The sequence below is a fragment of the Sphaeramia orbicularis genome, chromosome 3 (genome assembly GCF_902148855.1).
Source record: "Sphaeramia orbicularis chromosome 3, fSphaOr1.1, whole genome shotgun sequence".
Taxonomy (NCBI): domain Eukaryota; kingdom Metazoa; phylum Chordata; class Actinopteri; order Kurtiformes; family Apogonidae; genus Sphaeramia; species Sphaeramia orbicularis.
In genome coordinates this window covers 9,797,408-9,808,971 of record NC_043959.1, presented here as the reverse complement: position 1 = coordinate 9,808,971, position 11,564 = coordinate 9,797,408, and the positions used below count along the sequence as shown (strand labels likewise).

The 11,564-nt window shown below is 40.2% G+C and overlaps 1 protein-coding gene across 6 annotated transcripts in view; it reads left to right on the top strand.

Annotated features, from left to right (window-relative positions):
- Window positions 1-11,564, top strand: part of tle3b (TLE family member 3, transcriptional corepressor b) — a 57,220-nt gene that overhangs the window by 29,060 nt on the left and 16,596 nt on the right. For 2 of the 6 annotated variants that reach the window (XM_030126268.1, XM_030126257.1), the window contains exons 8-12: window positions 2,508-2,712; window positions 4,261-4,277; window positions 7,699-7,821; window positions 8,742-8,792; window positions 9,212-9,367. In XM_030126268.1, coding sequence (XP_029982128.1) covers window positions 2,508-2,712; window positions 4,261-4,277; window positions 7,699-7,821; window positions 8,742-8,792; window positions 9,212-9,367 — 552 coding nt within the window. Of the gene's footprint in view, window positions 1-2,507; window positions 2,713-4,218; window positions 4,278-7,698; window positions 7,822-8,741; window positions 8,793-9,211; window positions 9,368-11,564 lie in introns of all 6 variants that reach the window. The other 4 variants (XM_030126249.1, XM_030126231.1, XM_030126277.1 and 1 more) reach the window with 3 other exon arrangements.

Sequence of the window (11,564 nt, the reverse complement as noted above, 5' to 3'; positions counted from 1 at the left end):
CTTTTCCTCATTAGGCACACTCAATAGGGACGTCCCTGCCTCAATTCCGCGCTCAGTCTCTCTTTCATTCTCTTGTTATTTTCTGATTCTATCTCTTCCCTCCTTTTCTTGTTCTAGCTGCCCCTTTTTCTCTCTCTGCTCACTTTTCCTTTTTCACAACAAATAGGCTGCTCAGCGCACCAGTACAATATCGATTAACAATGCCACCCCCTTTAGTCGCTTATATCCGTTGTATCGTTCCAGCTCACCATAATGAGCTACCTGAAGAATGGCCAGCTGCTAAATAAACCTATATATGTGTTAAAGCCTCGTCTGGTTTCTCCATTTTAAGTAATAAATGTATGGGTGAGGTTATTGAAGTCCAATCCAGTGAGCAGAATAGCAGCCATGTTTTTTTTTTTTTTTCTTTTTGGAGAGGCAGTTGATAGCTCTGCTAAGTGTTATTTAACCTTGTTTTAAAGCACTTGCTTCCCTCTTGCCTGAGTGGCTATTTAACTCCCGTCTATCTGCTCGCTGCTCTCCGGCTGCATCTCGCACAGACGTTCATGGCCTCTTGGGAAGTGTGTGTCTGTTTTGATGTGTGTGTCTTCTGTGCTTAACAGCATTTTGCTGGAGGAGTGGGCATGCTGGCCTGGGTTTCCAGAGTGTTGAAAGGTTTTGAGGTTTTCAAGTGTAAGCCTATTGATTTTTAACTAGCTATGTCTGGCTGAAGCACAGCAGTTAGGGAGGGAACAAAAAACTTCTGGTGTCATTTCTGATGACCAGAGTGGTTGTGTTGTTGAGTTGACCATAGCTGTCACTTAAGTCATAAGATGGCCACTGTTCAACAGTGCTTGATGTTGTAATTCTCCTTAACAAATACCGATCCAGTGTTGACTCTTTTGATATTTTACAAACTACTGGTATGAGCAAAGCAAGGCTTCTTCACTGAAATTGCTGACTCTGTGGGAAAATATTAGCTTGGAAAACAAAACTCAGTCCCACCTGCATTTTTATGGCAATAGTCTGATGTTCAGTTTGGAACAGAGCCAAAGACAGTTAGTTTCTGCAGGTGATACTGGGCGATTAATAGTCTATTGACCCACTCCTGCCCCAACATATTATATCAGCCTTTAACAATCTACTAATTGTCAACGTCTAGTTGTAATGTTATGACAAGTCAAAGCGATTTTAACCCACAAAGACCCAGTGCTACCTTTGTGGCAGCTCGCAAATGAATTTGTCTCTCTATTTAACCTTTCTTAAGTGATTTATTACTATTTGTTATAATATTATCCTCTGTGTTTTACATTTTTCAGTGGAAATCGCTTATTGTCCCACATTTAATTTACAAATCATGTAGATGTTCAGTAAATCTTAGAGTAAAGTTGAGGATTATTAAAGCAAAAATCGAGAAAACTGAAGAAAAAGTGACTTCTTCAGCTAAGGTATCAAAAACTGGACATATAAACCCAGTGTGTCCATCCACTGTCACTGATCCAACTCTATGGGTTTGACTGGTGAATCAATGTTGTAGAAGATGATGGTATTTCCACAGTAACTACAGAGCCTCTGATCGTCCATATGGGTCATATATGATGACCATGAAAAGATGACAAACTGCATTTTACACCAGTTATTTACATGCATTGATAAGATTAGCGGATCAACAGGTATTTAACAGTTTACATCAGTAGACAGTTTTGGTTGCCAGTGGCTGTTTGGGTCTTTGAGGGTTAAAAAAGTTAATGTGTGCTAGTGTTTGCATATGACAGAATCAATCACTATCAGAAGGGGATGTGACACCAATCCGATGTGGGAATACATTGTATTGAGTAGCCTACTAAAAATGATTTATTATGTTGTACTATAGAGAAATGTCATTATTTTATTGAAACATTCAGGTACAGATTTTCCTACTATTTAGACTTTCCAGTCACTGCCAACACAGAATGTTCGTCTTACTCTGTATGTAGCACCACAGTATCACTGCTTCATGATACCATCATAAAGGTCATGGATTACTCTGATCCCCTGTACTGAAACGATTTGCTCCTTAATTGCTTAGTACAAAATGATTCAATCTGTAATATAATCTATTCCATATTTATGTAATTTATCTGCATAGATTTTATCCAAATGTTTAGTTTTTCATTTTCCATTCATTGCAAATGGAATGGAATAATAACGAAGATGGACTATAGAACAGAATCACAGATTGTTAATTAAAATAGATGTTGTTGCAACAGCATATATTATGATTAAAATGCAAAGGCAGATGTTGAATATCTTAAAAAGGGGGAGGGGGGAACTACTAAGCAACTGGTGTTGGATGTAAATTGTCCATACTGTGTTTGAGTGGTGCAGACTATTTGTTTTTCTACATGACTGTGAATGAGCTGGATCAGCACTAAATGTGGTTTTAATCCAGCTCTAATGCTGCAGTAAAGTGTGTTCATTCATGGATCCACTTCCCAGCCGACCCACTTGTCCTCTTTCTTGTCTCTTGTCTGTGTATTTGTTTACAGCAGCAGCAGCTCCAGGCCCAGCACCTGTCCCACGCGGCCCATGGCCCCCCTGTCCAGCTGCCTCCACACCCCTCAGGTCTGCAGCCGCCTGGCATCCCCCCAGTGACTGGTGCAGGCTCCGGCCTGCTGGCTCTGGGCGCTCTTGGCAGCCAGGCCCACCTGCCTGTAAAGGATGAGAAGAACCACCATGACCTGGAGCACAGAGGTGAGGAGCACCGCCTGCCACACAATGCCTTCAGCATTTAGCTGCTGTCAGGTCATGGCACCTGCCAAGAACAGCTTTAACTAGCCAAATACATTTATCACACAGGAGACACACAGCAAGTGTTAACTGGCAGCTGTTTATGGAAAGCTGTGGAGGCAGATTTTGAACCACTTGCTTGTACTTTTAGTAATATAAATTTCTACATATGAAAGAAAAGTTAATAAAATCAACACCTCTTAACCCATAAAGACCCAAACATCTACTGCTGACTAGAACCATTTACTGATCTAAACTGTTTAATACCTGTTGATCCACTAATTCGATCAATACATGTAAATAATTGGTGTAAAATGCAGTTTGTCGTCTTTTCATGGTCGTCAGATATGACCCATTTGGATGTTCGGAGCCTCCGTAGTTACCGTGGAAACACTGTCATCTTCTACAACATTGATTCACCAGTAAAACCCATGGAGTTGGATCAATGACAGTGGATGGACACTGGGTTTATGTTCAGTTAATAGGGGTGTAACGGTGAATTCGTTTATATCGAACCGTTTCAGTTCAAGGCTTTCGATACAATACCGAGGTGTACAGAACAAATACATGTAGCCTATGTGAAGAACACTCACCTTAAGTTTCCACATGAACGTTGTAATGGAATGCACACAGTATGAGCAGGGTGGCCACAAGGAGAACTCATGTGCAGGGTTTGCACTATATACATTCTGCAGCACCGCTGCAAACAAAACAAAAAAAACCACTTTATTCTGAGGCTGGGGCGCTTTAAAGGGGGGGTAAATATGACAACAGAGAGTGTAACAGAGGCACAGAAGCCAGGTCGGACATTCAAAGCATGTTGGGTTTCACTTTAGGTTTTCGGTCGTTATGGAGCACCCCCACCACTTCACTGCTCTCCTTCACTGTACCAAAAACATGTCGAAAATATATCGAACCGAAGACCCCTGTACCGAAAACATGTCAAATCGATTTTTTTTTATACTGTTGCACCCCTGTCAGTTAATGATGTATTTTGTCAAGAAAGTAATTTTTTTCTGATTTCATCTAATAACCTCTGACTTTACCCTGAGCTTTTATGAAATATCTACATGATCAATAAATTAAATATAGGAAAATACTTGATTTAGACTGAAAAATGCAGAGGATAATGTTATAATAAATGGTGATAAATTTTGACTGGGGAAAGGCAAAAAAGAATCATTAGATGTTGTGATCAAAATAGCTGTGGATCTTAAATGGTGAAGTAAAGACTTTAAGCAGCAAAGCTCCTAAAGGTCTGTGTTTCTGCTGTAGAGGTTGGAGAAAGTTGATCAGACTTATACAAGCTCCACAGACAAAGCAACACTCATCTGGATCTGAGAAGGCTGATGATTTTAAACTGCTGTGATGTAAACCATCACCAATGATCAGATGTAGAAATAAGTGCTGTTTTCTGGTTAAGTTGTGATGACACCTATACTAATTTGTGTTTTGCTTTTCTCTCTCCTGGCCCCTCATCTTTTCACTCGCCTCTGGCTCTTCCTCTGAAAGAACGCGAGTCCAGCACGGTACGTTGACTTCTGCCGCTCTCCATCTTTGTCTCTCTTGACTTTGCTGGTCTGCAGCTCACTGTGTTTGGTGATTAGGTGTACTTTACATAGACTTAAGCCCACTGTTCAATAGAAATTCATGCTCACTGTGTAAGAACACACACATTTTTGTACTCAGGAGAGTATAAGCTGACTGAAATCAAATAATGAAGTCTGGCCAAATAAGCTAGTGCCATCTACTCCAAGTGGAAAATGACTCCAATCACTGGGTGAGGATTAGTAGGCAGCTACCTCCTTCAATTTCAGCGCAATTAAAAGCGACTTTGGCTCTCACTTTCTTCTTCCCTTTTCTACTTTAGAGGATTTACTGTTGCCTGCATCTGGATTTTGACTCAATTTATCTCCTTTTATCTACCTTTTCTTTTGAACATGGCATCATTTTCTGCCTTCACTGATTCATCTTCATTTACTGCTTCCATCACTTTGTCTTTGGTCCTGTCTGTCCCCTTTCCCCTCTCATGTTAAAGTCCCTGTTTATTGGACTGGCTTAAAACTCTCAGCTAGCAGAGGCGTAACGCTCTGCTGGTTTTGGTTGGCTAGATTGAGTTCCCATTGACTGGCCATCCTGAATGGGCCCACTCATGTCTGAAGGGAACCCAAACTTCTCTCCCATCTCGTATGTTGACGAGCGGCTGCCAATACTCCAATACCTGATCTCCCCGCGCCTCCCTCTTCTTCCAGCGCACACCCGCACGCCGACTCTTCCTGTCTTGTTGTCTCAGGTCATCTGATACAAGAGTTGGAGGCCGGTACAGGCTTATTGAGTCTAAGCAATCCTTTAAAGGTCACAGGCTCAGGTATACAGACGGCCAGAAGACAGACAAGCGGTAATGCTTCAGGAGATTCTTGTCTGTCAGACGGCATCTCCCTGTTCAGGCCTCACACTGAGTCAAACTGAAACACTCTGCGGTTTTCATTTCCACAACAGTAGCTGAACAAATTTCCATTTTTCTGAGGAATGTGGGAATAGCATAAAGTGGCTGGGTTTGGCCCTAGCAGTCAGGAAGGTGGGACTCGGACTGTGGAGACGGGACTGTGGGGTGGCCAGTGAAAGGACACTGAAGTGTGTTCACGCCATTAACTGTCTGACCACAGTGTTTATTTTTCTCGTCACTCGGTGTAAGGACATCTTTTTTAGTGTAGTCATTGTCCTCCATTTTCAGTGGTTTCCCTCTGTTTGCTGCTCTTTATGTTCCAGTCATTTGCAGTCAACTTCAGACAGGGATATGTTGATGTGCCTGACAGTGTGGGCCGGCCTCCTCTCCCCCATCGTTCTTTGCCTTTCTGCCTCTTTGGCAATGCCACCCCCCCACCCCCCCACCAGTGCCTAGACTACAAAAGCTCTGCTTGCCGCCTCTGGGAGACCCTCAGCCTGTCTGGGCATTTCCACTAGTGGGAAGAACTCACTGCCACACTGCTGTGCTCTCATTGCTTGCCAAGTTCCTTTCCTGTTTTGCTCTCTTGTCTTTCTTCCCTTTTTCTGTCATTTTCTCACTTTGCCCTTTTCATGGCCCGTTTGTTGACTGCCATAACCCTCTTTGTGTCCTCACATTGAAGTCTGGTCCAGGTTCCCTTAGTGGCTTTGTCTCTCCTTCGTTGTTTTATTTGATTTGATTTTCATGAACTTTCCTGTCTGTTAAACCTGGACTATACATTAATATATTTCATTTTAATTTTTTTGTTTTAAATTTTTTTGAACAAACGTAAACTAAGATTAGTACTTCCGATCTCAATCAAAGCTCAAAGTGCAGTCTGTGTGTTTGTTGGAAAATGTGTATGCTTCACCAGTCACCGCCTACCAGTTTTACTGAAGACATGGGTACAGGAGTAGAGCAACAAAATAATACTTTCCAATAGAAAATGCAATGTAATGTTACATCCTTTTAAACCGTTAATATTACTAAATCTGAGTACAAAAGGAGAAGTTGGTTGTCACAGTCAAAACTAAATGCAGTCAGGGACATAGTAAGGAAAACTACTCTCTGAATTGTCCACAACACTGAAAAACCTGACAATTGACTTGTTTCTTCATATCGTGCAGCCTGTACACTTACCTCAGGCATTCTCTAGTGGTCTTTAGTCTGGGTTTAGGCTTCAGAGACACAGGTCCTAGTCACATTTGTTTTTATTTTCATGTCCTTGAATCTCAGGAAGACAAGACATGTTTCCTCATTGTTTATTTTGATTAAATTGTAAATGTGTTTTCAAGTGTGTCTCAGACGAGGTCACATGAGGGAATGTCTGAGGATTAGATGTCAAGGTGTGTGTGTGTGTGTAAATATCCCAAGATGCACTCTGCTTTCACACATCTCCCTCCTCGTCCTCTTAATCTGCTTTAAATACCACACTGCTTGTGAGTTACCGTGTTTGCCTTGTGTGTCTTTTTTTTTTTCTTCATGTGTTTGCGGGTTTGCTCAGCTGCTTCATCTGTTTCCTTCTTGCTCCATCGCCTTGGCAGTGATGAGGCTAAGCTGTCCCAGAATCCTCTTCTGCCCCCTTTTTATTCCAAATGTGTTCAGTTAGTCCAGGAGCATTGTGCATTTAGCTTTACAGTCAATAGTGTGACTGTTTTGGCAAAGGTAGCAGCCAGGCCTCGACTTAAGCTCACCATTTGGTTGTTTCTGGCTTTTGAGGGTTTGTCACTTGCTGCGTTTAAGTTCCAAACAGTGCTTAATATTGGAGCATATGTTGGCAGGACAGCATTTAGTTTTTTACATGCTTTTCTTGACAGTTATTTTTTTCATTGTATTAATTATTTTGTTCATTTTGATTCAGTGTTTAAATCAAATTAAATCGGCTTTAAATCAACTTCAAGTTGAATTTTCTTATTCTTTATTTACCCCAAAAGACAGATATTTCTTTTCAAGACGCACAGAGAGTTGGTCCATATCTTGTCAAAACAGAGGAGCATTACCAGAGAGACCATTGTGCTAGAAGCTTAAAAATATTGAATTTGAAGGAAATATCAAATGCAAGTCACAACCAACAGATTGTTTCCAGTATATGTAATACTGACCTAAAATCTGCTCATGAGTCATGTTGATTGGCTGGACAGACGTCATCTGCCATGCATGCATCTGACAGCGACTACTACTTCTAATATTAAGTGTCATAAAGTCATCAGTTTATTACACATTTTCATTATTACTTGCAAATGGCACGGAGGGCTCAAATGCTGAATGTCTGACACCAGTGGAACAGAGCAGTATTACATTTAATGTAGAAGCTGAGCTCACTGTTTCATGATGCACTGTCCAAAGTGAGACTCCAGTTTTACAGGTAACACAGAAATGTTCACAGGATTCAAAGCATTGAACGGACACTACAACATATGTTGTCTTTAGCCGGTGACTGATGCAGTGTCTCCTTGTTGTGGCAGAATAACTCTGTGTCGCCGTCAGACAGCCTGCGAGCAGCAAGCGAGAAGCATCGCGGGTCTTCAGATTATGGCCTCGACTCCAAGAAACGCAAAGTGGATGACAAAGACAGCATGAGCAGATATGTGAGTGTCTGTTTTCTCATGTTCTGTTTCTTGTTGAATCGCTCCTGAGACAGCCCACATTTGGCTTGTTTAATTGACCAATGTGTTTGAACTTTGGAGTATAAACTAAATCATATCATTAAAAAAACAACCTCAGGTTACAAGGTAAGTGTAAATGAACCAAAATATGAGAGTAAATTTATTATACTATCATTTATTAAATCAAATGTTTGTCCCACTTTATAAAAATGTCTGTCTGTGCAGTAGACTATTAGCAGAATAATAGTTAACCTGTTAAAAATGTAAAAAAAAAAAAAAAAAAAATTAAAAAAAATGTGTGTGTGTGTATATATATATATATATATATATATATATATATATATAAATAAATAAAAAATGATGTACCTACTTGAATCAGTTCAAGGTTATCTGAGTACATTTGATTGGTTTTCTAATAAATGTGTCAGCATGGCTGATTACTGCCAAACTTTTATTAAACATTCAAGAATTCATTCTGAAAGGTAATGATTTTATACCTCAACCACCACCAATTAGTAATTATAATGCAATAACATATTTTCCACAGTAGTGTAAGTAATTACAGTTACTAGTGCCATGTCACTAGTAAACCCTCCAGCAGGGGCTGTGTTCAAAGTGTACTTACAGTACTTTAATTTTTATCAAATGCTAAAGTGGCCCATTATGCAATCCAAACACAAGGATTTGGTGTAAAAAAGCATATCACACAAATCATTTTGGACAAAGAATTAATGTTCCAATTTTAACCAGCTGATGAATATAGCTGAAATTTGGCTTTAGTTGTATGTGATCTAAATGAAATGATAGTCCTCATCACTGTCATAACATTAGACACTCACTGCTTGTTTGTTACTGTTAATGGTCTTCCAGTAAACTAAATGTGACATACTTTGGGGTTTCAGGACAGTGATGGAGACAAAAGTGACGATCTGGTGGTGGATGTTTCCAATGAAGTAAGTTTGCTTTTGTACTGAGCTACCGAGCCACATTCCACAGTGTGTGAATGCTACACACTGACTACACACAGCTCTCCTTTGTCAATTGTCTACATAAGCCTCAACACCTTCCACACAGTTACCAAAAAGTCTGTCATAATATTGGTTGTGAGTGTGTGCTTACTTGCTGCATTTCTTCTGCCATTCATGCAGAAAGTAAGACAAAGAATACAAAGGAAAAAGGGAATGACAGGTGAATGAAAAGTGTGTGTGTGTGTGTGTGTGTGTATGAGGGCAAGTACAAGCACGCATGAGTATATTTATCTGTGTTTGCACATGAGGCCCCAGTTTGTTTGACCTACATGTACATGCCAGTGGCTTTCCTCCAGTCTGTTTGCTCAGTCTCTCTCTGTGTCTGTCTGGTTTTAATGGAGCAGGATCCGGCCACCCCCCGGGTCAGCCCCGCTCACTCTCCTCCAGAAAATGGCCTGGATAAATCCCGGGTCCTGAAGAAGGATGTCGCCCCCAACAGCCCGGCCTCGGTGGCCTCGTCAGGCAGCACGCCGTCCTCCAAAGCCAAGGACCACGCCCATGTGAGTACGAGGGATAAAGGGATGAACAGAAGCTGCAGGAGATGAAATGAGGCAGCTGCAGCGGAGGGGGTGAAGTGACAGACTAAAGGGCATTTGTCAAGTGAAGTGGGTGCCTGTGTGAAGGACTAATACGCAGGAGGCTTAGCAGTTGGCTGCTATGAGGGGCTTGAAGGGGCAGAGGGCGGATGCACTCTGAGGAAATCAAACCCTGTGGCTCACTCCTCTCAATCTCCTTTATGGCTTACCCAATAAATGGTCATTTCTTCCTGAACCTGAGGTTGTAAATAACCCAGAGACACAGCAGACCGGAGTGCAGAGGGAGCTGCACCGTCTGCTTTTTCAAGTCTTCTGCTCATCCTCCCCTCGTTCTCTTTACATTAACCTTTTAATGCATGAATTATGAGAAACTTAGTCAAGATGTTTTTTCCTGAGTGTTTTTTTCCTCTTTAGGTATGAATTTAAAAAAAAAAAAAATTGGACCTGTTTTTTATCAAGTTACAAAAATCTCCACTCAGCTGGACACCATGCGATTAATTTTGGAAGCAAAGAAACATTTAAAGGGCAAATATGAGAAAGTGATAAACTACACTACAAAACAAAAGTTAAGGATATTTCTTATTTTTTTGTCTTTTTTAGTCATTTTTGCCATTTGCAAATAAAACTGTCTGGTCATTAAAAAAATGTGTTTAAATTCAATTCACGCACAAAAAAAGTAAAAAGCGCTATGCAAGAATCCCAACTGAAAAAAATAGCCCAGAAATTTAAAATATCCTTAACTTTTTGTTTGTAGTGCATGTGGAAACTATGAAATAAAAACATTTTTAATGCAGCTAATCTGATGTGTTCTCACATTTTAGCATACTCTAATACTAGTTATTACTCACTTCATGGAGATAATATGCAAAAAAAAAACTTTTTTGTTTGAGAAAACGGTTAATTACAGTTTGATAACAACTAGCTATTGATTAACACCAAAATATATTACTGCAGATCAGGTTTATCAAGAACAGCAAAGTTACAGTAATGGTATGAATCTCAGTGTATTTTGGGATGGTGCATAAGTGTCCAGTGTGTTGGCTGATATGAAACTAAAACAACAAAACCCATGAATATACAAGAGAACAGCAGTAAAACAGCTGTCCACTATACTGACCGCTAAGCATGAAAGGGTGAAATTATTTGACAGAGACGATACATGCAGGTGTTGAATGCAACCAATATGTCGTATGTAGAACTCATAGCTTTGGCCAGTTTACTAGTTAACGTGTCTGGTTCAGCTTAAGAGATAACAATAACAAGCATAAAGAATAACAGACAAACACATTCACTTTAATACAGATCAGGAAACAAACAATGAGCAGATGAATCTCAAGCTCTGGCTATGTTCACACTATTTTTGTTTATTTTTGCTCATATCGTTAGCCTCATAGCATAGTTTCTTAAGTCATATTTTTGGCCAAATTCAAATGAAACAGCAGTGATAGGAATGTAAAGCTACTCAGATGTCACAGTTTGGCCAAAAATATGACTTGGGCAATTATGCCATGAGGCTAATGAAATGTGAGACTGTTTTATTTCTGTGTAAACCGCATTAATCGCATGGGATCTGATCTTTTCAATTTTGATTTGCACCACTTCTATATATGGTACTAAAACAGTCATATTTGAGTTTTTGCAGCGCATTCATATTCTTCTTACTTCACTCTAGAATAACCATTATCACAATTCTATGCTTTGACCCACTTCCTTTTCATCCCCATTCTCATTAGTATCTGCTCACTAATTGTCTGGCTTCATCAACTGATAAATGAATCAGAAAACATTGACTTCAGTGTCCTCCTTCAGTAAAACGATGTGCTTCATATGATGCGATGGGGCCTGTCTAGGACTATGACACTAAAATCTGAAATTGGCTAAATGTACAAAAAAAATGAACCAAAGAAAAATCTCAGGTCTGAACAATAAATCCAAACTGAGCACCGAGGCTTACAGTGTGAACGTAGTTTTACTGACCCAGTTAAAGCAGGCAGAATGGTTCAGTTCAACATAAACCTTTACACATTTCACTAGGATAGATTTGTATTCCACCATAAATCATCCTTCGCTGTTTCTGCCTCCCATGATTCCCTGTTTCTCTGCAGCCCTCATTAATGAGCGTCACCAGGCTGAACCCTGTTTCCTCCAATGTGATCTGCAG